This window comes from Neofelis nebulosa, chromosome 3, assembly GCF_028018385.1.
Source record: "Neofelis nebulosa isolate mNeoNeb1 chromosome 3, mNeoNeb1.pri, whole genome shotgun sequence".
In the NCBI taxonomy this organism is placed as follows: Eukaryota; Metazoa; Chordata; class Mammalia; order Carnivora; family Felidae; genus Neofelis; species Neofelis nebulosa.
The window spans coordinates 161,415,514-161,439,544 of NC_080784.1; the positions used below are offsets into that span (position 1 = coordinate 161,415,514).

The 24,031-nt window shown below is 40.6% G+C and overlaps 1 protein-coding gene and 1 non-coding gene across 6 annotated transcripts in view; one reads left to right on the forward strand and one right to left on the reverse strand.

Annotated features, from left to right (window-relative positions):
* The window catches only part of REST (RE1 silencing transcription factor), a 99,413-nt gene that overhangs the window by 22,804 nt on the left and 52,578 nt on the right, over nt 1-24,031 (reverse strand). For 3 of the 5 annotated variants that reach the window (XM_058722463.1, XM_058722466.1, XM_058722460.1), the window contains exons 1-3: nt 16,037-16,166; nt 12,765-13,668; nt 6,850-6,933 (exon numbers count right to left, since the gene is read on the reverse strand). In XM_058722463.1, coding sequence (XP_058578446.1) covers nt 6,850-6,933; nt 12,765-13,659 — 979 coding nt within the window. In that variant the 5' untranslated portion in view covers nt 13,660-13,668; nt 16,037-16,166. Of the gene's footprint in view, nt 1-6,849; nt 6,934-12,764; nt 13,669-15,224; nt 15,511-16,036; nt 16,167-24,031 lie in introns of those variants that run through there. The other 2 variants (XM_058722461.1, XM_058722462.1) reach the window with 2 other exon arrangements.
* Nucleotides 19,258-19,373, forward strand: LOC131508142 (U5 spliceosomal RNA). The gene has a single exon (XR_009259853.1). It is a non-coding gene; the product is annotated as a U5 spliceosomal RNA (small nuclear RNA).

The following is a 24,031-nucleotide window of genomic DNA, read 5'->3' on the forward strand; positions in this document are numbered from 1 at the left end:
ATACATACCCATCTAGATCACACTCTAGTAAATATTACCAAATGGTATCCATACCCCACTGGTCCAATGGAATGCATAGTAGAAAAATGGAAATTGACATTTATGAAAATTCATCTCTCAAACATTATCAAATTCATAGCAAATCTAATTTTTTCATAAAGCAAATTTCTCAGACATTAAGTAAAACCATGGTAAGCTTTACATGATTAAAAAAATGTCTGATGATAAAAATAATCACAAAAACAAAAACTTATCCAGGTATATCAGATTGGCTATATAGCTAATTGGACAACTCATTTTCCACATTAGTCCACTAAGAGATTCATATAAATAGGTTTCTACAACATGCTGCATTACTTGGCCCTTTCTTGTCCTCTCCATAAATGACCTCAGTGGAGATAAACATTTGCTTAACATATACAGACACAGAATGGGGAAAGATAGGTGACATAATGGTTAAGGATTTTTTCTAGAGGGGCACCTGGGTCATTCAGTTGGTTAAGAGTCCACTTTTGACTTCTCGGGTCATGATCTCACAGTTCATGGGATGATGCCCCACACTGGGCACCGCGTTGACAGTGTGGAGCCTGCTTGGGATTCTCTTTCTCCCTCTCTCTGCCCCTTCCCCATTCATACTCTCTCAAAATAAATATATAAACTATTAAAAAAAAAAAAGAACTTTTTCTAGAGTGAGACTATCTGGGAGATCAAATAAATATGGGCTCTTTTCCAACTCACTGAGATATTAAGCAACATACTGAAAACTGTAAGGTTCAATGTCCTTATCTGTAAAATACTTTAAGTGCTGTGAGCTATAAAATAATTTAATCTATATAAAGCACTTAGTCTGGAGCAAAGAGTCAAGCAGTCCAAATACATTACCTATAAATCATCACTTTCAGAACCGGTAATTTAGTATGGGTAAACAAAAGGCAAGATTCATGTGTTTATCCTGCCTTTCCATTTTTTTAAGTTTATTTATTTATTTTGAGAGAGAGAGGGAGAGAGAGTGAGAGAGTAAGAAAAAGAAAAAGAAACAGAGAGAGAGAGAGAGAGAGAGAGAGAGAATCCCAAGCAGGCCCTGCGCTGTGAGTGCAGAGCCCAACTCGAGGTTCAATCTCACGACCAGGAGATTGACCTGAGCCAAAATCAACAGTCAGACGCTTAACTGAGTCACCCAGACACCTCTATCCTCTTTTCCATTTAAACCCTACCTCTAATAGCTGATGAATGAAGTTTATCTTTTTATGAAAACATTTGTGCTAATAGAAATATCACCATTGTATAACTCCTAACTAATAAGGGTATTTACATAGCAAGCATCAAAGTGCTAGCCTCTACATATGAAATGGTCAGAGAAAGGGAGTTCATAAAAATCTGTTTAAATTTTGATGGCAAAGTTTACTTGCTCCATTCCTTCCCCTCAGTTTTATTTTCTTGACATTAAATCTTGCTTGTATTAGAAGATTTAGTCATCAAAACTTTATAGTTTATTAGTACCTAGGTAAATATAATTTTTTGCCTTGTATCAATGATTTTAACTTAATTCCTTTCCAATTCTAATAATATTTATCTGTTTTTCATCTTTATACATGTATCAGATGCCTATTTTATTCTTCCCAAATTAACTTAAAGGTATACAGCAAATTCAAAAGGAGAAAGTTTTTTTATATGCTTTACATGTTTTTATCAAGAATCTGGAAAGAATAGCAAGGACCTAAATTTATAACCTTTATTTATTTTTGACAGAGACAGAGTAAGAGCGGGGAAGGAACAGAGAAAGAGGGAGACACAGAATCTGAAGCAGGCTCCAGGCTCTGAGCTGTCAGCACAGAGCCCAATGTGGGGCTTGAACCCACAAACCACTAGTTCATGACCTGAGCCAAAGTCAGATGCTTAACCGACTGAGTCACCCAGGCGCCCCACAAGGGACCTTTTTTAGAGTAGTGAGGCACACAATTGATTACTACCCAGCAATAAAAACAAAGTTCTGATAAAGCAGCATGGGATGAATGTCAAAAACATTTTATAGAAAAATATTACAGTAATCTTTTTGATAGAAGTCAGAGTATCAGTTGGGGGTAGATAGACTATGAGGGAGTACTGACTGGAAAGGGTAAGGGGAAAACTTTTCTGAGGGTGTAGAAATGTTTCAGTTCTTCCTCCAGGTGGCAGTCAAACAGGAGAAACCATGTGAAGTCACTGACCTGTACACTTCAGATACATGTATGCATTTTCACATGTGTAAATTGAACCTCAATATAATACTGTTTAAAAATGTATTCTATACACCTGAAATTAACATAACATTATATATCAACTATACTTCAATAAAAAATGTTTACTGACAACAAAACCCCAAACTGCACAGTAAGTTGAATTTGACATGACATGTTAAAATGAGAAGACAAATATCATATGATTTCACTCATATGTGGAATTTAAGAAATACAACAGAAGAACACAGAGGAAGGGAAGGAAAAATAAGATAAAAAGCAGAGAGGGAGGCAAACCCTAAGACTCTTAAATACAGAGAACAACTGAGGATTGCTGGTGGGGAGGTGGGTGGGGGATGGGCTAGATAGGTGATGGGCATCAAGGAGGGCACTTGGGATAAGCACTGGGTGTTGTATGTAAGTGATAAATCACTGAGTTCTACTTCTGAAACCAATACTACACTGTATGTTAACTAACTTGAATTTAAATATTTTTTTTTTAATGAGGGGAAAAATAAAATAGCAAACAGGGGAAAAGCTTATTCTAGAATTCATGAAGACTGTCAAACCACAATACCTTTCAAATAAGTCCAGCTATTAAAATAGTGCCTCCATAATAATTATCAAATACTTGGTGAAAGGAAAATAAATTTATTGAATAAAATATTTTTCCACCTTAAAAAGAGTAATACGTGGAAGTGGAACTTGGTAAGTTGTTAATCTCCTTTAACAAACATCTATTACACTCATTATGGAAAAATATTCAAGATGAACTCCTATGCTAGCAAGACGGGGTACTAGCCAAATATTTAACAGCATATACAAAACTAGATGTATTTCATCCAGAATTAAGTATCTCATCCAGGATGAAATGGTACCATTTCTGAGAATAAGAAAGGGAGAACATATAATGTCAGTGTAATTAAGACTAGCCAAGTGAAGGATACTTTAATACCATTAGAGAGAAACACCAATAAAATGGAGAATAACACCAGATAAGGTTAATTTAGTATAACAATTTTTCACCTAATCAACATTTTGATCCTTTCTTACTTTGCCCTAAAAAGACAAACCCTATGGATGAAGCTAAAATGTACCAACTCCATAGAGTCTAATCTCTTCCAAAAATAAGAGACTGAGCACAGTTTTCTTCCCTAAAATACACTCACATGAACAAGGAACAAACATGCCCATGGGGACCTTAAAGTTCAGACTCCGGGCCACAGATGAGGCACCCAAGATATTCACTCCATGCAATCCATTAAAAAGAAAAAACTACCAACCCAATTTGATCTAACATTGCCATACTTTACTTACAAGCGCTACTGGCAACTTCTATTAAAAGCATTAAAATATAGGATCTGCTGGAAATAACTGCACACTCATACACAAAACAAACTATTTCCTATTTGAGTCTCAAACCATTGGCATCCAATAAAAGACAATATCTGCTCTCTCTATACACTGTGGTTTCAATTTCATTATGCTATAGCTTCTTGAGCCATTTTCTGAGCCATAATGTTCTAACACTGCTGATAACTGAAAACGGGAGGGTAGGCAGTTTAAGGCGAAATCTTAGCTCTTCTTCTGATTTAAAGGAATGACAACCTTAGATAAAGCATTTATCTTACACCTGTGTCCTAATCCATAAACTGGGATTAAGTATTTTAGAAGTACTAAGATTAATTTTTCAGTACCTGGCATGCATATAATAAATAATAGCTACTACTGGGATGCCTGGTTACCTCAGCCAGCAGAGCATGCGGCTCTCGAACTCGGGGTTGTGAGTTTGAGCCCCACATTGGATGTAGAGATTACTTAGAAAAATAAAATCTTAAAAAATAATAATAATAGTAGTGGGACACCTGGGTGGCTTTATCAGGTAAGCACATGACTTGATTTCAGCTCAGGTCGTGATCTCACAAGTTCATGGGATCTAGCCCTCATGGGGCTATGTGCCAACAACAAGGCATTCTCTCTCCCTCTCTCTCTTAAACATTAAAAAAAATAGTAGCTACGACTCATTAAGACACTTTTAAAATACTTGCTGTACTATAACAGCGACTAAGGAGTATCATCTTTTTTAACATAGTGAAGAGATTCAAAAGACAACAGCTAGCAAACACAAAAATTATTCACACAAAAGTTACTGACTAGTGTAAAACACCAGACACTGAGACAGTGACACAAGTATTATTGACTCAATGAAAAAGATACAAGTTTGTCATCATTCTAATCCAGTGATCCAGCAACACTAATAATGGGTCAACCAGATAGGACTTCAAATGAGACACATTAAGTAGAATTCAAGCATTCAGATTTAATTTCCAGTGTACAATTAATACAAGGCACAGGGTCAAAGGAAAAACTATATGACACCATGAGAAAGCAAATAAGACAAATCCAGAAAGGGGGACATTCTACAGGAAAAATGGCCATATTCCCTCAAAGCGTTAGTTTAGTTTCCCCAATGGTAAAACAGGGACAGTAATAGAACTTATACATGATAGTACAGTAATAAAGACTAAAATGAGGGGTGCTAGGTGGCTCAGTGTCTGACTTGATTTCTCTCTCACCATTTATGAGATCAAGCCTTGCATCGATCTTGGGATTCTCTCTCCCTCTCTCTGCCCCTCCCCTACTTGCTCTCTCTCTCAAAAGTTTTTTTAAAAAAGACTAAAATGAGTTAACTCATACAAAATTCTTAAATGTTTTAAAGGCTAGGTCACATCTATCAAAAGAACATGATGCCTACCCTCAACGAAGCCTGAGAGAGCATCCAAACTACCCTTAGAAAATGAAACCAGGTCACTCTTATGTGGATCCTGAGAAACGTAACAGAAACCCATGGGGGAGGGGAAGGGAAAAAAAAAAAAAAAAGAGGTTAGAGTGGGAGAGAGCCAAAGCATAAGAGACTGTTAAAAACTGAGAACAAACTGAGGGTTGATGGGGGGTGGGAGGGAGGGCAGGGTGGGTGATGGGTATTGAGGAGGGCACCTTTTGGGATGAGCACTGGGTGTTGTATGGAAACCAATTTGACAGTAAATTTCATATATTAAAAAAATAAATAAATAAATAAATAAATAAATAAATAAATAAAAAGAAAATGAAACCAGGGCGTACCCCAAAGCAATAAAATCAGGTTTCTGGTTAAGTGACTCAACTAATAGCTTAGGAGATTTAAAAGGAACATTCAAAGTATATTAACATGACAAACCTGTAGGATGAAGAAAAGCTAGCACACATATTATGTGACCCCTTCGCAGCTGCTCAAGTCAGAATTTGTAATCAAGTGTTACTCACTGACTTAAAATAGTGATATCCAAGAGAAATAAAATACAAGCAATATATGTAATTTTAAATTTTATAGTAGTCACATTACAAAAGTAAAAAACGGATAAAATTAACCCAATATAACCAATGTCATGTCAACATGTAATCAGTATTTTAAATTTTTTAAGTTTTATTTATTTAAGTATCTCTAAACCCAACATGGGGCTCAAACTCAAGACTCCAAGATCAAGAGTCACATGCTCTTCTAACTGAGCCAGCCAGGCACCCCAAAATAGATATTTTACATGCTTTTATTCAGTTTGAATTCATCTATGTATTGTATACATTTCAATTCAAACTAGCTACATTTCACAAGCTCAACAACCACATAAGGCTGGTGGCTATCCAGACAGCACAAATTTAAGGCAATTAATTATTAAAGGGAGATGGGCCTATGTATACTTTTGTTAACAGGAAGATTTTAGCATAGTTTCCCCACAGGGGTATATATTCTAAATTTGGAAGTAGGGTATTCTGATCAGTTGTGGTAGTTCACCAAGGATCAACTGTAGCCAAAATGAATTAACCATTCAAGACCACCTAAGCTAACATTTACTTTTTAATTTTGTCATCTACCTATCTTGATAATGGAGACCAATTCTGGTTGGTGATCATGATTATTTCAGTCACCAGAGTGGACAAATCTACTGCATTTATAGTCCTGCATTTTATCTATTACAGATTAATAAACTGAGATCCTGGATTATCTATTTTAGTCCTGCATTTTATCTATTATAAATTAATTAATTGAGATCCTGGATTATCCATTATTCTTTAAAGTTTGGCTTTTGTAAATCAGCCCACAGAAGCCCTATCAGCTCTCAAAAGAGGACAAACCCACAGTTCAGGGACTGAAGTTAAGAAGGAATCCTTGTAACCTGAAAACCACACACTATGAAATTTGGTGTTATATTGTGTTGGAGTGGGAGAGAGGGTTAGAAGGTAGGGGTTGTATAATAGCCTTAGTCTATGCTAGTAGTTCAAGTTTTATTAGTCATATTAAGTTGAAGATCTGGTGAATATTAAGGACACTCTGCCCAGAAAAGGTGCATGCGTGCATTTACATTCAGTTTCAAGAGTTCCACCTATGGATTCCTTGTTAAGAATCTACATTTAAATACAGCTCCACATGAATACAACACCAATTTTTCACTCTAATTTCTAATTATTAAAAAGAAATCATAAACTGCTTTTAAAAATAAATCAATCATAAACAATGACCCAGTTCCAGGTCTAGAACTTCCTTATCATGACAAATTGTTTACTAAAAATCATAGAAGAGTTCCCATTTCTCACCAACCTGAATGAGTACGCATATGTCTAGTTAGATGAGTCTTCTGAGAACTTGAGTAAGGACAAAGTTCACATTTATATGGGCGTTCTCCTGCAAGAATATAATAATTAGGGTTAAATACGGTAAATAAGGCAAATACAATTCTAACAATATAGACAATATACATACAGTACTGAGCTTTTTTTTTTTAAAGTTTATTTATTGAGGGGGGTGGGGATGAATCCTAAGCAGGCTCTGCACTGGGCTCCATAACCCCATGTCCATGCTTCGATCATGATACTTAATACCTTGTATTTATAGGTCTCTTTATTTTCTTTCTTAAACCAGCTCCGTGAAAAAAGATAATGAAAATAACCTTTGTTGAGCACTTACTATGTACCAGGCATATTCTAAACACTTTTTCTCTCTGCAACAACCTTATGATGTAGGTACTTCCCATTACACACATGAAGAAACTGAAGGGTGCCTGGGTGGCTCAGTCAGTAAGTGTCTGACTTCAGACATCTCACAGTTCCTGAGTTTGAGCCCCACATCAGTCTCTCTGCTGTCAGCACAGAGCCCACTTCAGATCCTCTGATCCCTTCTCTGCCCCTCCCCTGTTCACACTCTCTCTCAAAATAAATAAACTAAAAAAAACAACAACAAAAAAAAACCTTTAAAAAAATGTTGAGCGTATTCCTGTAAAGATACATAAATGACAAGTAAGTATATGAAAAGATGCATACTATCTTTACCAATGACAGAAATGCAAATCAAAACCACAATGAGATGGAAGATTTCATACCCACAAGGATGGCTATAATCAAAATGACAGATGTTATCAAGTATTGGTTAGGATATGGAAAAATTGGAATACTCATACACTGCTGGTGAGATTGTAAAATAGTGCAGCCACTTTGGAAAACAGTTTGGCAGCTCCTCAAAACCATATGGCCTAGCAACTCCACTACCAGGTATACACAGATGACCCTTGAACAACATGGGCTTGAATTGTGCAGGTCCACTTATACGTGCTTTTTTTTCCCCAAAAAATACAGTACAGTAGTGTAAATTTATTTTCTCCTCCTCATGGATTTTCTTAACATGTTTTCTCTAGCTTACTTTATTATAATACAGTATGTAACACAAACACAAAATATGTGTTAATCGACTGTTTATGTTATTGGCAAGGAGTCTGGTCAACAGCAGGCTACTAGTGGTTAAGTTTTGGGGGAGTCAAAAGGTATATGCAGATTTTTGACTACATCGGGGTTGGTGCCCCTAATCCCTGCATTGTTCAAGGGTTAACTGTACATACCCAAGAGAAATAAAAACTTATGTCCACAAAAACTTGCAAATGAATGCTCATAGAATTATTCACAAAAGCAAAAAAACAGAAACAATCCAAATATTTTTTTTTTAATTTTTTTTAATGTTTATTTTTGAGACAGAGAGACACTGCATGGGCGGGGGAGGGGCAGAGAGAGAGGGAGACACAGAATCCGAAACAGGCTCCAGGCTTTGAGCTGTCAGCACAGAGCCCGATGTGATACCACAAGCCGTGATATCATGACCTGAGCCTAAGTTGTACACTTAACCGACTGAGCCACCCAGGTGCCCCAACAATCCAAATATTCTAACTGATGAATGGATAAACTAAATGTTGTATATCCCTCCAAGAGAATATTATTTGGCAATAAAAGGAAAACAAGTACTGTGTATACAACATGGATGGACCTTGAAAACATTATGCTAAGTGAAAGAAGGTAGTCACAAAGGACCATATACTAACTGTATGATTCTATTTATGTGAACCATCCAGAATGGGCCAATCCATAGTTAGCTGTATGGTAATGTAAAATGTATCTCCATCAAGCTATTACCAAAAAAAGTTAGTGGAAGAAAAATTAAATACCATTATAGATTAACATAAAGGATCAATTAAGAATAATTTATTTTAAATTCCTTGTAACAGAATAGATTGCTTCTATCTGTTCAATTCTACAAAATACACATACCTACTCTAGAAAACTTAGTGATTTTTCAGTCACAAATAAAGGTTAAAATGTCATCTTTTAAAGTAAAATTTGTGAACTGGTTAAATATCAAACACACAAAATTAAAAATCTTCTGATTGAAGACCCAAATAAAAATAATCCTCAGCCCACCACCATGGTAATTAACCATAAAAAGAGAATCAAACTTTGATTCTTAGTTGTATCTAACCTTGGGCACATTACTTCACAGTTACCTCTCAGTAAACATGGACTATTATAACTTATCTTGTATTCCTCAATAGACTGTTCTGAAGATTAGCATAAGTACCTAATACTGGGCACTCAATAAAGAACAGAAGAAACCTATTAAGTGAATCTGAAAACTAGACTACTTAAGTGAGAAGTGATTCTATCGTTTTTTAACTCTTCAGCACTAAATGAATTTATTTTTCCATAAATACATACAATCTTCAGAACCATGCATTTAACACCAGATACTCACACTTTATATAATCAAAATATTATCCTCCAATGTATACACTACCAAACTGTTTTAAAATGCTTTAAAAAAAATCATAAATAAGGTGACATTAAGGAGAAAAGAATCTTTTCAAAAAGCATTGAGACCACACAAATTTAACGCTAAAATGTGAAATGAGAGATACATACAACCAATGTTAGCCTTCTGTGGAAATAATCAACATTAAATTAATGTGGAAAAAAAAGGTGTGGGTGGTACACTTCAGTACACAAAATATACCCTTAAAAAGGAGCAGCTGGGCCACTCAGTTGGTTAAGCCTCCGATTCTTGATTTCAGCTCAGGTCATGACCTCTGCCAGCACAGAGCCTACTTGGGATTCTCTCTCTCTGCCACTGCCACACACACATGCACGCGCTCTCTCTCAAAATAAATAAACATTAAAAAAAAAATTAGTCACCTAGACTGCAATTAGATTAAAATAAAACACTACACAAAAAAATTAAGAAATGGCGAAGAATTGTTTAAAAAAAACACTTTACATGGGGCACCTGGGTGGTTCAGTAGGGTTAAGCGTCCAACTTGGGCTCAGGTCATGATCTCATGGTTTGTGAGTTCAAGCCCGGCATAGGGCTCTGTGCTGATAGCTCAGAGCCTGGAGCCTGCTTCAGATTCTGTATCTCCTCCAGTCTCTTCCCCTCCCCTGCTCACGCTCTGTCTCTCTCTGTCTCTCAACAATAAATAAATGTTAAAAAAAAATTTTTTTTAAAACACTTTACAAAAAAATTGGAAATACACACAAAATACTGAATACTGAAACACTTTTCCAGTTTTCGCCATTTTCTTTTTGGTTCTAAAAATACTCTTAAATTGACAAATTTAAATTTAAATTTATTGTTGAAAACATTTTTAGCTTTTTAGGAAATATATGAATTAGCAAAATACAACTGACCAAAAAAAATCCCAGTGTATCAAGACAAAAGCACTGGGGTGCTGATATGGCGATCAGGAGTACACATATTTGTAAAAGTTCATCATCAGTTATACCTCAATTAAAACAGTTCATCAAAGTGTACAGATTAAAGTCATGCCATGGTTACTACCTTAAAGCTCTACAGATCACAGCCAATCTAAATTAAGCCCTAAGGTTCTCAAAATATTATTAAATGAATATCAAGTACTTATGGCTGAAGTATATATGCTAGCTGGAATTTAAGACATTGTAGATGAGGCTAGTCTGTTTAATTCAAACTATTAAGTACTTAATGGGGTAGAAGTTCCAAGTAACTTTCATTTCCTATGCCATGTAATTTTATAATGTTTGAACTTTTTCAATTCTGAAATTAAAATGGTTTCAAAGTATGGAGATAGTCAAAGGTTACAACAAATTCCAAAAGATCTACAAATTCTCTTATTTGACTAGATTTTAAAGCTTTAAATTCAGTAGCTATTTCCTGGGGCTTAGAAATCTTGCTGCAGACATCCTTCTTGTAATAGAATTTCACCTGCAAGTTTTATTAAGTCTACCACTTCAGTAAAGCACTATCGATTCCTTTTCCCTACTGTGTGCCCTGCTCTACCTGTGGGATTCAGTCCTGCAGAGTGATAACTCTTGCAAAAGGGACCTGATGCAAACAGCATCCCACCAACCCCTTTTCATTTGTGATCCAGAGTACCATACTAGATTATCCCATCCATTTTGTTCAGACCACCAATCAGTCCTCAAAGGTACCAATTCTTAGCAAAAAATGTAACGTGAGAAAATTAAGTCCCAATAACTTACAAACATTTTCTTAAAAAATGAGACTTCAGAGAGCCTGGGTGCCTCAGTCAGCTCGGCAACCTACTCTTGATTTCGGCTTAGGTTATGATCCCAGGGTCATGGGACATAGCTCACGTTGGGCTCAGCGTGGAATCTGCCTAAGATTCTTCTCTTTCTTTCTGCCTCTCTCCTCCCTCCCCCCCCCCCCCCCCCACTCACACATCCTCTCTCTCTAAAATATTTTTTTAAAAAAGAGAGAGAGAGACACCCCTTAGGGCGCCTAGCTGGCTCACTTGGTGAGGCATGCAATTCTTGATTTCAGGATCATGAGTTCCAGATCCACACTGGGCCTACAACTTACTTTAAAAAAAAAAAAAAAAAAAAAAAAGAGAGAGAGAGAGAGAAAGACCCTTTACACAGATTTATAAATCAATTCAAAAGTGAATGATTAAGGGGTGTTGGGGAGAAATGGGGAGCAACCACTAATAGGGTTTCTTTTTGGGGTGAAGATGTCCTAAAAACTGTGGTGATAGTTACACAGCTTTTGTGAATATACTAAAACCAATGAATTGTAACTTTAAACAGATGAATTCCACTGTAGTGAACTATATCTCAATAAAGCTGATATTAAAAAAAGAAATTGCCAACTGTGATAAAATACTGGTAACTGTTGAATACAGATAATAATGGGTATAAGGTTCATATTCTCTTTGGGATATTTGAAAATTTTCGTATTTTTAAGATTGTTCCATTTTTTTTTGATAGAGTACACTTACAAACTAGAAAGGTCCTCTTACCTGTATGAGTTCAAACATGCTGAACAGTATTATTTTTTGTCTGAAAAATAGCTGCATTTTCCACATGTGTGTTTGCTTTCTTCTAATGAATTCAAGTGTGGTAATCCCACCAATCTTTCAAAAACTAACTTCTCACATTCCTATGTTTTGGGGACAAGTTAAGTTGTTCTATGTAGGAACTGAATACCACAAAACAAATTTTTTTTAAAAGTTGAAGGCTAGGGCACCTGGGTGGCTCAGTCGGTTAAGCGTCCTACTTCAACCTAGGTCATGATTTCGCAGTTTGTGGGTTTGAGCCCCGTGTTGGGCTCCACGTTGGGCTCTATGCTAACAGCTCAGAACCTGGAGCCTGCTTTGGATTCTGTGTCTCCCTCTCTCTCTGCCTCTCCCTAGCTCATGCTGTCTCTGTCTCTCTCAAAAATAAATATTAAAAAAATAAACAAATAAAAAGCTTGTTTCTGTTAAACGGATCTATGCAAGGGTTAATCATTGAGTTTTCCTTTTTTTCTAAGTCCTCAATTCCTTCGGGAAACTATACTGCATCTTAGATGTATTCACTATCAACTAAATACATCTTCTAAAAAAATAGTAATCTAATTTAGCTAAATGATCAATCCCAAGTTGTTAGAATACGAATTTTAGCAATAACACTGATAATAGTTATCTTGCCCATTCTTTCAAATAAGTGTTTCTTCACTTGTCTTCCAGTCCCATATAGTTACCCCCATGGAGAGAGAAACTGAAGCACAAAAAGGTTAAATGACTTATCCAAGGTCAAAAAGACAGCAAATAACTGAACCAGGACTTGAAAACAGAATCCCCCTTCTTCAATACTACTTTTAACTACCTACTGAATTGACTATCAGAAGTGAGTTGAACTTATTATGGACCACAAAGGTACTCTTACCTGTATGAGTTCGAACATGTTGAACGTAATTATTTTTTCTGTCTGAAAAATAGTTGCATTTTCCACATGTGTATACTTTCCTTGGAAAATGGTTTCTCAAGTGTTTCCTCCAGTGATATTCGCTTACTGTGGTGTATGTGCAAATGATGCACTTGTAAACTCGCTCATTATCCCCAGCTCTGGTGTGGTGTTTCAGGTGAGCAGTATAGTGATCATATCGATTGGTATTGTAGCCACAGCGGTCACAGCGAATGGGGCCCTTGGAGAAATCTCCCTCTTCTGTGGTAGAAGACCCAGATTCTCTGGCTTTTGCTTGCTTCTCTGCACTTTCTTCCACAAAAAATTTCTTGGCACTATGAACTCTGATGTGATGCACAAACTGTTCTTCAGATTCTGCTTCATACTGGCATGGTTTACAGCGAAAGGGTTTGCTCTTCAAGTTCTTGCATTTGTCCTCTGCTCCAGATGTTTCAGGAGGAAGATCTTTATTTGAACTATAAATTTCTGGGGCAGCTGATACCTCAAACACAGGCTGTGGTTCTACAACACTCAGTTCCAAACTTTCCAGTTCCATGTTTTCCAGTCCACTGGGTTCACCTTTTATTTCAGCAGACTCCTCAAGTCCTTCTCCATCACTATCTGAAAAATTGTTATCTCCAACAGGCATCAATTCTGCCATCTGTCTTTCTTCACCAACCAGGTAATCACAGCAGCTGCCATTTACTTCCCCAGTTAAGGCCACATTTGCCAACATGATAAGCTGAGGCGCAGCCAGTTCAGCTTTGGAGAGGTCATGCAAGTCATACATGTCGTTAGGCAAAGCCATGCCAATGTTGCCACTGCTGGTGAACAGCCCTCCTCCTCCAGAAGACTGCCCCATTACCTGGGTGGCCATGACTGTATTCTGAATTCAAAATAAAACAAAAACCACAAAGTACCAGTTTAAACACAACATCCAAAATATCGCTATACTTCTTCATGTCTTAAAAAAATATTCTCAAATATAATCTTTAAAGTCAATGAGGTTCATTAATTGCTAAAATTAAGGCTTTAAAATATTTTTGTAATTCCAAATTTTCTTTATTGCAGTCATCAAAAAAATTTCTCTTATCCCTGCAAAAAATACTATCAATTGTTTGACATAACTCATCCATCAACTTGGCCTACCCAGTGGCATGCCTTCCCTCAAGTGCTTTTCATTTTTCTGGTGAAAAAAAAAATAACTTCATCTTTAACATTAACTAAAATTATATTTAAATTCAATACATGAATAGTTAATTGCTGTCCTCCCAGTTTCCCCTTCAACGGTTTACTTGTCTAAATCAGAAAAGGGAGAAATCAAAAAGCCATACTATGCATTTATTAAGTACAAACATGTCTGGAAAGTAGAAGCCTATAGTAATTGGTCAACTGAACTGACTTTCAGATGAACTTAACTCCAGAAGAATAAACTACTGTAAAAAAGTAACACTTAGTTTATTTTTAATGACTAGATCTGTTTAAAAGGGGAAAAAAACCAAAAAACAAAAACAAAAACAACTGCAGACCTTTTCTCCTATGAAAAAAAGGAAGCTCCCTGTATTCAAAACTTCACAAATGAAAATAAAGAAACTTTCGGCCCCGCTAATAATCGTACAACTCAACCGGACAATCAGCGACTTTCTCGCATTGTGCTTGACTTGGCCTACTTGCTTAGTGGAAGCCATTACAAGATCACCTTCTTGAAAACATGTTGGGCTTTTAAAATCGCCTTAACCACATTACTTTCCAATCTAAAACGTGGTATTCTCAAATTGAGTGCTGCCTTGCAAATTAAAAAAAAGTAAAGTGACAAGCACTCAAAAAATAAAACCAAACCCCAATACAAAAAGTAATCCGTTTCATCCAGGTGCATAAACACAAACCAACGTACCAAAAGTTGGAATCAAATGCCATCACAGAAAGCAAACTGAGGGCAAAAGCTGCCCCAGGGCTTAACAGCCTAGCTACTTGGCAATTTACCCAAAATCGAGTTTTCTAATACCCCCCTGAACCCTAACTACCATCCCTAAAGGAATTTTAACGTTGGTCAGGAAGGCCGTCTAAGCACAGCCCGAAAACCCAACGTGTTGCACGAATTCCTATGTGTGGCTGCCACCAGCGCCTGCCTCGGCGGCGGCATTCCTGACTGAAATAGGCATTCGGCCATTTTCTCAAAATACCAAACACAAAGCAGCTCTTTGCAAACTCGGGCGCTCTCGCTTCCTCTCGGCTGGGCCCGCTCACTGCACACATTTACACACCAACTCGCGGGAGTTGCCCCAACACTCGTCCTGAAGCTTTTCCTGAGCTCCCCAACACTAAGAAAGGCAAGGTGGTCAAACTCGGGGCGCCGCTGGGCCAGACCAAATCCTCCCCATTCGGGATTGTCCCCTCCCCGGCCTGCGGGCCCCGAGTCTTGGGTAGAGGGAAGAAAGTTACCGCGTTGCCGGCGTCCCGGCTCCTCTCACGGCCCCTGGACTCGCCCTCCGCCGAGGGCCCGGGAGGCTCCGCGGGCGCCCTCCGGAGGCGTCGGGCCCCAAGCGCCGGAGGGGGGCCCCACGCGCGCTGGCCGCCTCCCCCGCGCCCCGGAAGTTTGCGAACTCACTCCGCCACAGCGCCCCGCGGGACGCGCGCCCCAACCCCGCCAGCTCGCGCGCCTAGGTGGCCGGGTGCGGAGGGCCGCGGCGGCGGGGCGGCCCGAGAGCAGAAATCGCTGTCCAGCCCCATTGGCGGAACCGCCCGGGCCGCGGGGCTGACTCAACCCGCCCGGCCGCACTCAACGGCGCCTTCCGGCGAAAGGGAGAGGCCAGAGAGGGAGGGGGACGGGAGGGCCGCGGGCAGACGAGGGGCTGCGGCGGGACCTGGGAGCAGGAGGACGGGGAGGAAGTTTCAGGACCAGGGCCTCAAGCAGCTCCGCTCCTTGGCCTCAGGACTCGACTCGAGGGGCGCCCGGGCCCGCGCGGAGGCGGCGGCCTGGCCTCGATTGGGGAGGGGGTTCTGGCTCCGCGCCGCTCCCCATGGACGCCCCCGGCCCAGCCCCGAGGCCGCGCCGGTGTAACCCGATCCCGCTCGGCCGCCCGCCCCCGCCCGGCGCGGCGGCCGCCGCCGGAGCCACAGTATCTGCAAATCAGCCCTGGACAGCGCCTCGCTCCGCGTCCTTCCGCGCCCTCCCCCTGCCGCTGCCGCCGCCGCCGCCGCCCGGCCGGCCCTCCCCCACTGCGACTGAGCCCCCAGCCCTCCGCCGCGCTTACCGGCCTTCCTAAGGGAGGAGGGGCCGGCGACCCGGAGTCGCCGCTCCTTCTCCGACTACTTTTCTTTGTTGCTGGAGTTTCGGGGGGAGGGGAGTGGGAGGATGGAAAAGTTGGGCGCTGGGGACGTCGAGGCCCGCAAAGGCCCAAGAGAGGGACTACAGAGAGTGCTCAAGCCGCCGGCTCTCGCCACGCCGTCCCGGGCGCCGCCGCCGCCGCCGCCGGGGTCTGTGGCCCGGGGCCTCGGCGGCGCTTGCTCTTCTGCTGCACCGCGAGCTCGCGGGAGCCGCACATTCCAGCACAGGAGGCTGCGCCGCGCACCCAGCCCGCGCCGCCGCCGCCGCCGCCCGCGAGACACGCCCCCTCCACCGCCCGCGCGCGCCCGCGGGACACGCCCACCCCGCCGCCCGCGCGCGTGGCCGCCCGGCGCGCCCCGCCCCTTGGCGAAGGGGGTTGCCCTGGGCCGTGGCTGGGTTGTGGGCGCGCCTAGGGGGAGCCGCACCTAATCCTCCCGACCCCTCACTCTTGTCCTTAGGTCAAAAAAGAGGCGAGCCCCGCTCCCTTTCTTGATTTCTTTTGTAAACAAACAAGAGAAGTTGCCCCCCAGCCTTGCCGCGCCTGGATGAGAATAGAGCTGTTAAAAGAAAAAATCTGCAGGCTTTGACCGTTCTCTTTAGAACTATTGTCACCCGCCTTTCAAGTCTAAAGGGCTCGGAAATACCCTTTAGAATCTCTTGAAATCTCCACCCATAGCCACCCTTAACTAATTAAGCTTCGTTATACTCACTCGGTAAAAGTGCATCCCAAATTTAAACTATAAGCGAGGAAAAGCAATTCGTTCGTGAATTGTGAAAAAACAAACGTCTCGGGAAGATCACGGACTCAGAACTGAGGGGACAAATCCATAGACGTGGCACGAAGCAGGTCATTCCTGAGCCTTCAAAACACGATTTTAGTGGAGCAATTATCCTCAGATTACAGAGGGTAAAGCAGGTGCCTAGGACAAGGAGGCTGCCTGGCGACCATGTGTCGGAGAGTAACCTGGCTTCCATGTTTATAAAGTGGGGTAACCATGCATAATACCTGGAGCATGGTAATATGCTTTAAAAAAAAGAGAGAATGTAGTCTCACGTACCCCTTGCCTTCTGTTTACACCAGAAATGCCTTCTTAGTCTGCCTTTGATACCTTGGATCATGCCCATCCTCAGAAATTTAATGGCTTCCTTACACCTCTCCGTGTAGCATTCAAGGCCCTGACTAACCTGATCTGGACATGTTGGACTACCACTACTATTAAAAAAGAAGTAGCAGCAAATGCTATGGGGGTTCAAAGTAGGGAGATGGTCCCTAGCTAAGAGGATCTAGAAACTTCTCAAAGTAGATGATGATCCAATCTGGCCTTACATTATTGGGAGAATTTCAATAGGTGGAAAGTAGGGGAAGGAACATTCTACACAGTGCACACAGCCAGCTCAAAAACGCATCAATTGAGCCTTGCCTAACTCCTGTTCCAGCTCCCCTTCTTTTTCAAGTTCCTTCACTTGCTTCTCTTATGACACAACTTCCATACTCCTCACTTTCCTGGTCTACACCTCAGTAGGACCCTTGTCTCCCTATACTAGGACAGTATTTTTTTATTTTTAAGTTTTGTATTTATTTAAGCAATCTCCACACCCAACCTGGGGCTTGAACTCACAACCCAGAGATCAGGAGTCTCATGCTCCTAGGACTCAGCTCACCAGGTGCCCCAGGACAGTACATTATTAATTAGTGCAGCTTTTACATGCAAGATGGAATAAAGGCCTTAGGGGCTTAACCACTAAAGGTTTGGTTACTTCATATCAAATGCAAGCACTTCCTGTGATTCAAACTTGGGAAGTATTCATTCTCATTGAACCAAAGAGAGGAAAGAAATGCAGAAAGGAAAGGAGAGAGAGGAAGGAAGGGAGGGAAAGAAAAGAGGGAAGGAAGAAGGAAGGGAGGGAGGAAAGGAAAGGAAGAAAGAAGTTTTAGGTCTGCTACAAACTTTTCTCTACTTTTTTTTTAAATTTCTTTTTTTCTTTTTAACTAAAATCTAATTTGAGCTGCACGGCTTTTTTAGATGCTATAACCCAGGGAACAATTCTGGCCTCTATCAAAGCCCTCAAAGGCATAAACTGTTTTCTTTCCCTTTTTTTTAAGTCCAAAAAGGCAAAAATGAGACATCTCTTTTTAAATTTACTCGATAAATGTCCTTCATTTCCTCAATCTGACTGCTTGCTGGAGATGTTTTATTAATTGCGAAGTTATTCCCACATATTGTGATGCAAAAAGAAGAATGGCAAATTGGCAGCTGCATTCATTTAAAATTAGCAGAGCCCCTTGTTCAAGAGATGGCATATTCAGAGTGACCCAAATTATCCTGACATGAAGGCCACAGGTCAAATTCAAGGCCAAGTTACAAATCAATAGAAAATTTCCTTTGGGAGAGCTGGTGCTATGAACTTGAATTCTTAATTGTTTCTCAAGATGCTGTATTTTACTTTGCTGCATCCAAAATTTAAGATCTGCAAGATAAAGACTTTGACACATGAATGAGTTCTGGTTTTCTTATTTTGAGAATATGGGGTCTTTCCTACATATTTAATTCATCAATTTTTTACTAAACTAAAATGTTATATGTTTTTAATAACATTTCCTCTGGAGATTTATTTCAAAAGTTTGGTAAAATGTGTTTGTGCTTCTACGTGCTTTTTATTCCTAACTGTGTTTCATTTTTTTCTCTAGAAAAGAGCTTAGTTTGACTGAACCCACATTAATGTTACACTGAAATTCAAATACCTGTTTTACATATTACATGACTCAAGTTTGTGAATAAAAATTGGGATACAACATCTCCATTCTGATGTTAAAAGATTTCACTTCCGCTCTTCCTGTCACCAGCCAAAGGGAAGACATTTGTGTGTCAAGGACCAAAGTTGCAGGCCTTTCCTGCCACTCTCTTTGCATTTTTAGTGGTACCTGTCACTGCTCACCCCTCCAGGAATCTCCTCCCCAACTGATCCTTCAGGAATTGAACTATGGTTCTGAAGTTTGTGCTCTGTGAGTAAGCACAATTTCTATTCCTCATTTAGTTCACAGTGAACTTAAAAGACAACTTAAAAAACAGTGCTTTGCTTTCTCTATAACCTTATTCTGAAACTTTTAGTGAGGGTAAAAAAAAGTTGGGATGGAAAGTGCACTGGATACTCTGGTTTCTCTTCAAATCATACAAATCTTTTACCTTTTACTGAAGATTTTCGTGGAAAGGAACAACTTTGAGTCTTAAGCCAATTTTTTGAGTCCTTGTTTCAGCAAGTTTACAAAGGAAAAAAAAAAGAAAAAGAACAGAAAGAGAAAGGAAGGAAAGAAGGAAGGAAAAGGGGGGAAGAAAGAAAGAGGGAAAAGAAAGAAAGAAGGAGGGGGGAGGGAGAAAGAACAGCAAGCATAGGGCAGGTAAGCTAGACAATTGTTTCTCCTTCCCTCTGTTGCTTTGAGAAATCACTTCTCTTGAATTTTGCCTGTAAAATGAAGAGGTTGGACTAGTGATGTCTAAAATTGTCAGCAGCTTGGAAATCTAGGATACTTTTTATTCTGTTTGAAATTGCAAATCATGTGTAGTTTTTCCTAGTACAATTATATACATATATTTTTAATTTTTTAAAGTGTATTTATTTTGGGGAGAGAGAGAGCACGTGCAGTACAGGAATAGGGAGAGACAGAGAGAGGGAGAGACAGAATCCCAAGCAGGCTCCAAGCTGTCAACACAGAGCCCAGTTCAGGGCTCAAATTCACAAACTGTGAGATCATGACCTAAGCCAAGATCAAGAGTCGGGCGCTTAACCGACTGCACCATCCAGGTGCCCACAATTATATATTTTTAAGTTCAATATATGTGACATCCCTAGTTTCTTCTCTATGGCTCTCTTTTGCCCCTGTGGAGACATACCAGTAGCCTTGAAACATAACTGGCCTCGAGACAGGTGTTGTCTGTGGAGCCCCTGGCTGGCTCAGTCAGTAGAACATTTAACTCTTGATCTCAGGGTTGTAAGTTTGAGCCCCACATTGGGTGTGGAGATTACTTAAAAATAAAATCTTAAAAGGGGCGCCTGAGTGGCTCAGTGGGTTAGGCATCCAACTCTTGATTTCTGCTCAGGTCATGATCTCATGGTTTGTGAGATAGAGTCCCATGTCATTGGAATTCTCTCTCTCCCTCTCCCTCTGCCCCTCTCCCCCGCTCACACATGCACTCTCTCACTCTCATTCAAAATAAAGTTAAAAAACATTAAATAAATAAATAAATAAATAAATAAATAAATAAATAAATAAAATCTTAAAAAAAAAAAAAAGATTGGCATTGTCTGAAGATAGGGATTTAAGGCCTGGTCTAGTTCTACTAAATGCAGGATCATCTATCCTTGCTTCCATTTGGACCCTGACCTATTTTTCTCGTTCTGACAATTGAGCACAGGGTCTTATCCACTATAGTATCTGCAGCCTGAGACACAGAGATGTCCCCTAAGTGCTAAGAGAAGGAAGGGAGGTGAACAAGGAAACTCCAGAATGAGCTGGGTTCCATCCTACCCTCTCCTGGAGCCCCAACCACACTTTGAACAACTCTTCCCTTGTTCTTCTTCCTTTCAGCCTTACTGGCCTCCTTGAACCCTGGCTACTCTCCCCCTTTTGGTTCCCTGTTCTGTTTGCTGTTCCTCTTCTGAAAGACTGTCCAGTACCCTCTATCCATGCTGCTCATTCCCACCTCTCCTTGATTCAGATGCCTCGATTTCAGAATTACAACCTCCTCCCTTTTGCATCTAATCATGTTGTCCTTTCTTTTTAAATTTTATTTATTTTGAGAGAGAGAGAGAGAGAGAGAGAGAGAGAAGAGAGAGCCATGGAGGGGCAGGGAGAGAGAGGGAAAGAGAGAGAATCCCAAATTCAGGGCTCAAACACACCCTGAGATCATGACCTTAGCCAAATCAAGAATTGGGTGCTTACCTGACTGAGCCACCCAGGCATCCCTGTTGTCCTTCTTATTAGCAGTTATCACTAACTAACATGCTATGTATTTTATTTATCTTATTTATTTTCTTTCCTCACTAGAAGGACAATGACAATGAAATTGGTATTTTCTGTGCCTATAACATGGTAGTTGTTCAATAAGAGTTTGTGAAATGAATGGTTAGGGGATAGTACCTTGGTTTTTGCAGTCTCTCAAAGTGGAGACATCTTGTACTCATATCAGTACCCTCAGTTCAGTACCTATTACAGACTTCCCTCATGCTACATGCTAGCCTGCCTCTTTGAATCTCCCCTAAAATAGTCCCTTTTCAATAACTATTTGTTGAATGAATAAAACAATGCTCCTGGACCCCTAGTTCCTGTGGTCTACCTTCCTGTTGGAAATCTCCCTTCTGCCCTTCTGCATATTGTATTCCTAGCATAGCCCTAGTTTCACACACCAATCTCTAGTTGGATTTTCCTTGGTGCCCCTAACAGTCTGTTGAGCCTCTGGTGCCCCTCTATTTGCCAGTGTTTAAATGTAAGCCACACCCCCTCCCTGGAGAGCTGCATCTGTATTGCCCTGCCCCTCCCCTGCATTCTCTTTACTTTGGCCTTTTTTTTTTTTTTAATGTTTATTTATTTTTGAGGGAGAGAGAGAGAGAAAGAGAGCGAGCATAAGTGGGGGAGGAGCAGAGGGAGAGGGGGACAGAGGATCCGAAGCAGGCTCTGTGCTGACAGCAGAGAGCCCAATGCAAGGCTGGAACTCATGAACCGTGAGATCATGACCTAAGCTGAAGTCGGATGCTTAGCCAACTGAGCCACCCAGGTGCCCATTTACTTTGGCCTTTGTCATTGTCCTTCCTCCCAGAGTTCTCCCCCCATATAATATGCAGACCACAAAATCTCACAATTGAGAAAGATCTTAGGCGTCCAAGCACTTATTTTATAGATGAAAGATAGACTTGCAAGCATTTGGCTTATGCAGGTTTGCACTCAAGTTAGGGTACAGCTGGAACTAGGATTCAGGGGCTCAGATTTCCAGCCAGACAGATGCTCTTTCCACATTTCTCAAAATCTCCAGTCTTCCCTCTATTTTTCCCTGGCCCCAGTGGCCCCCTTCCCAAAAACATTTTACTCCTCTGGACCTGATAAGCCACTTTGTTCAATGGTTGCACAGACAAGGTATATCTAAGGTAAGAAGTCTTTTCAGATCTATAGTTCCCTTTTTTTTTTTTTAATGTTTATTTTGTTTTTGAGAGAGAGGGGGGAGGAGGGGCAGAGAGAGAGAGGAAGACACAGAATCTGAAGCAGGCTCCAGGCTCTGAGGTCGCAGCACAGAGCTTGACATGGGGCTCGAACCCACAAACCATGAGATCATGACCTGAGCTGAAGTCAAATGCTTAACAGACTAAGCCACCCAAGCGTCCCTATATGTCCCTAACTTTTAAGCCTATCTTCATATATGTATTTTTTAAAGATGTATTTGTTTATTTAAGTAATCTCTATACCCAACGTGGGGCTCCAACTCACAACTCTGAGATCAAGAGTCACATGCTATACTGACTGAACCAGCCAGGCACCCAAGCCTATTTTCATATTAAGATTAATTACTTTCTGGCTAGGGAAAGCCTTATTGTCCTCTATTGCGTTTAAAATACTAAAGACCCAGCATCAACATTTTAACCTACAAAACTCAACATCAATTTAGGGGAAAGGGGACTTAACTTAAAAGACAACTTCTGTCAGTCTTTTCCTTCCTTCCATAGAGAAGCAAAAATCTCCCAGTCTGTGCTCCCAAAGTATACTCATACATATTTTCTTTCTCATGTCTTTCTCACCTGACCGAGAGAGCCTGGAGATAAGAAACTGTTTGTGTGTTCTCAATATGATAATATTCCTTCCATAGTCAAGAAAATCAAACATCTGACAAAGTATATCAACCCACCCAAAGTTAAAACCAGACACTGGTTTTGTCAATAAATGTTTCTTAGATGAGTAAAACCTCACCTTTTCCTTATTTGTCTTCAAATAATCATTTAACTTACTAGAATGGCTAAAAATAAAAGAGGTGGCAATATGAAGTATTGAAAAGAATGCTCAGGGGCGCCTGGGTGACTCAGTCGGTTGAGCGTCCAACTTCAACTCAGGTCACGATCTCACGGTCTGTGAGTTCGAGCCCCGCGTCAGGCTCTGGGCTGATGGCTCGTAGCCTAGAGCCCGCTTCGGATTCTGTGTCTCCCTCTCTCTCTGCCCCTCCCCCATTCATGCTCTGTCTCTCTCTGTCTCAAAAATAAATAAACGTTTAAAAAAAAAAAAAGAATGCTCAGCAGGGCACTTGGATGGCTCAGTTGGTTAAGCACCCAACTTCAGCTCAGGTCATGGTCTCAGGGTTCATGGGTTTGAACCCCACATTGGGCTGTCTGCGGTCAGCACAGGGCCTGCTTTGGATCCTCTGTTCCCCCTCTTTCTCTTCCCCTCCTCTGTTTGTTCTGTCTCTTAGAAATAAAATTTTGAAACTTTATTAAAAAAAAAAAAAGAACACTAAGCAACTGGAACTCTCATATATTACTGATGGAAATGTTGGAATTGGTCTGTGTAGTTTCTTACAGAGACACATAGCATTTAATTCAGGCATCCTGTTGTTCTTATTAAAAAGAACCACAGGTCCAAAATGGTGTCACTTAAGCCAAGTTTCCACCTCCTCCATAAATGTAGTCTTAACTGATCAGTTAGGAATTTTCTGATCAGCATCAATGAGGTAATGTGTCACATGGGCCCTCTTCATCCCCCACCACCCCCCTCAAAAAGATGAGGTAATCTGCATGATAATATCCCTGCCCTTCCCACTAAGGAAAGGTGAGTTTGTCTGAAACCATCTTTTCTCCCCTTTGCTAATAACTTCCTTGCCCCTCCAAAACCCCCCACCCCCGTTATAAAACATTCCATTTTGTACAACTCCTCAGAGTTCCGCTCTAC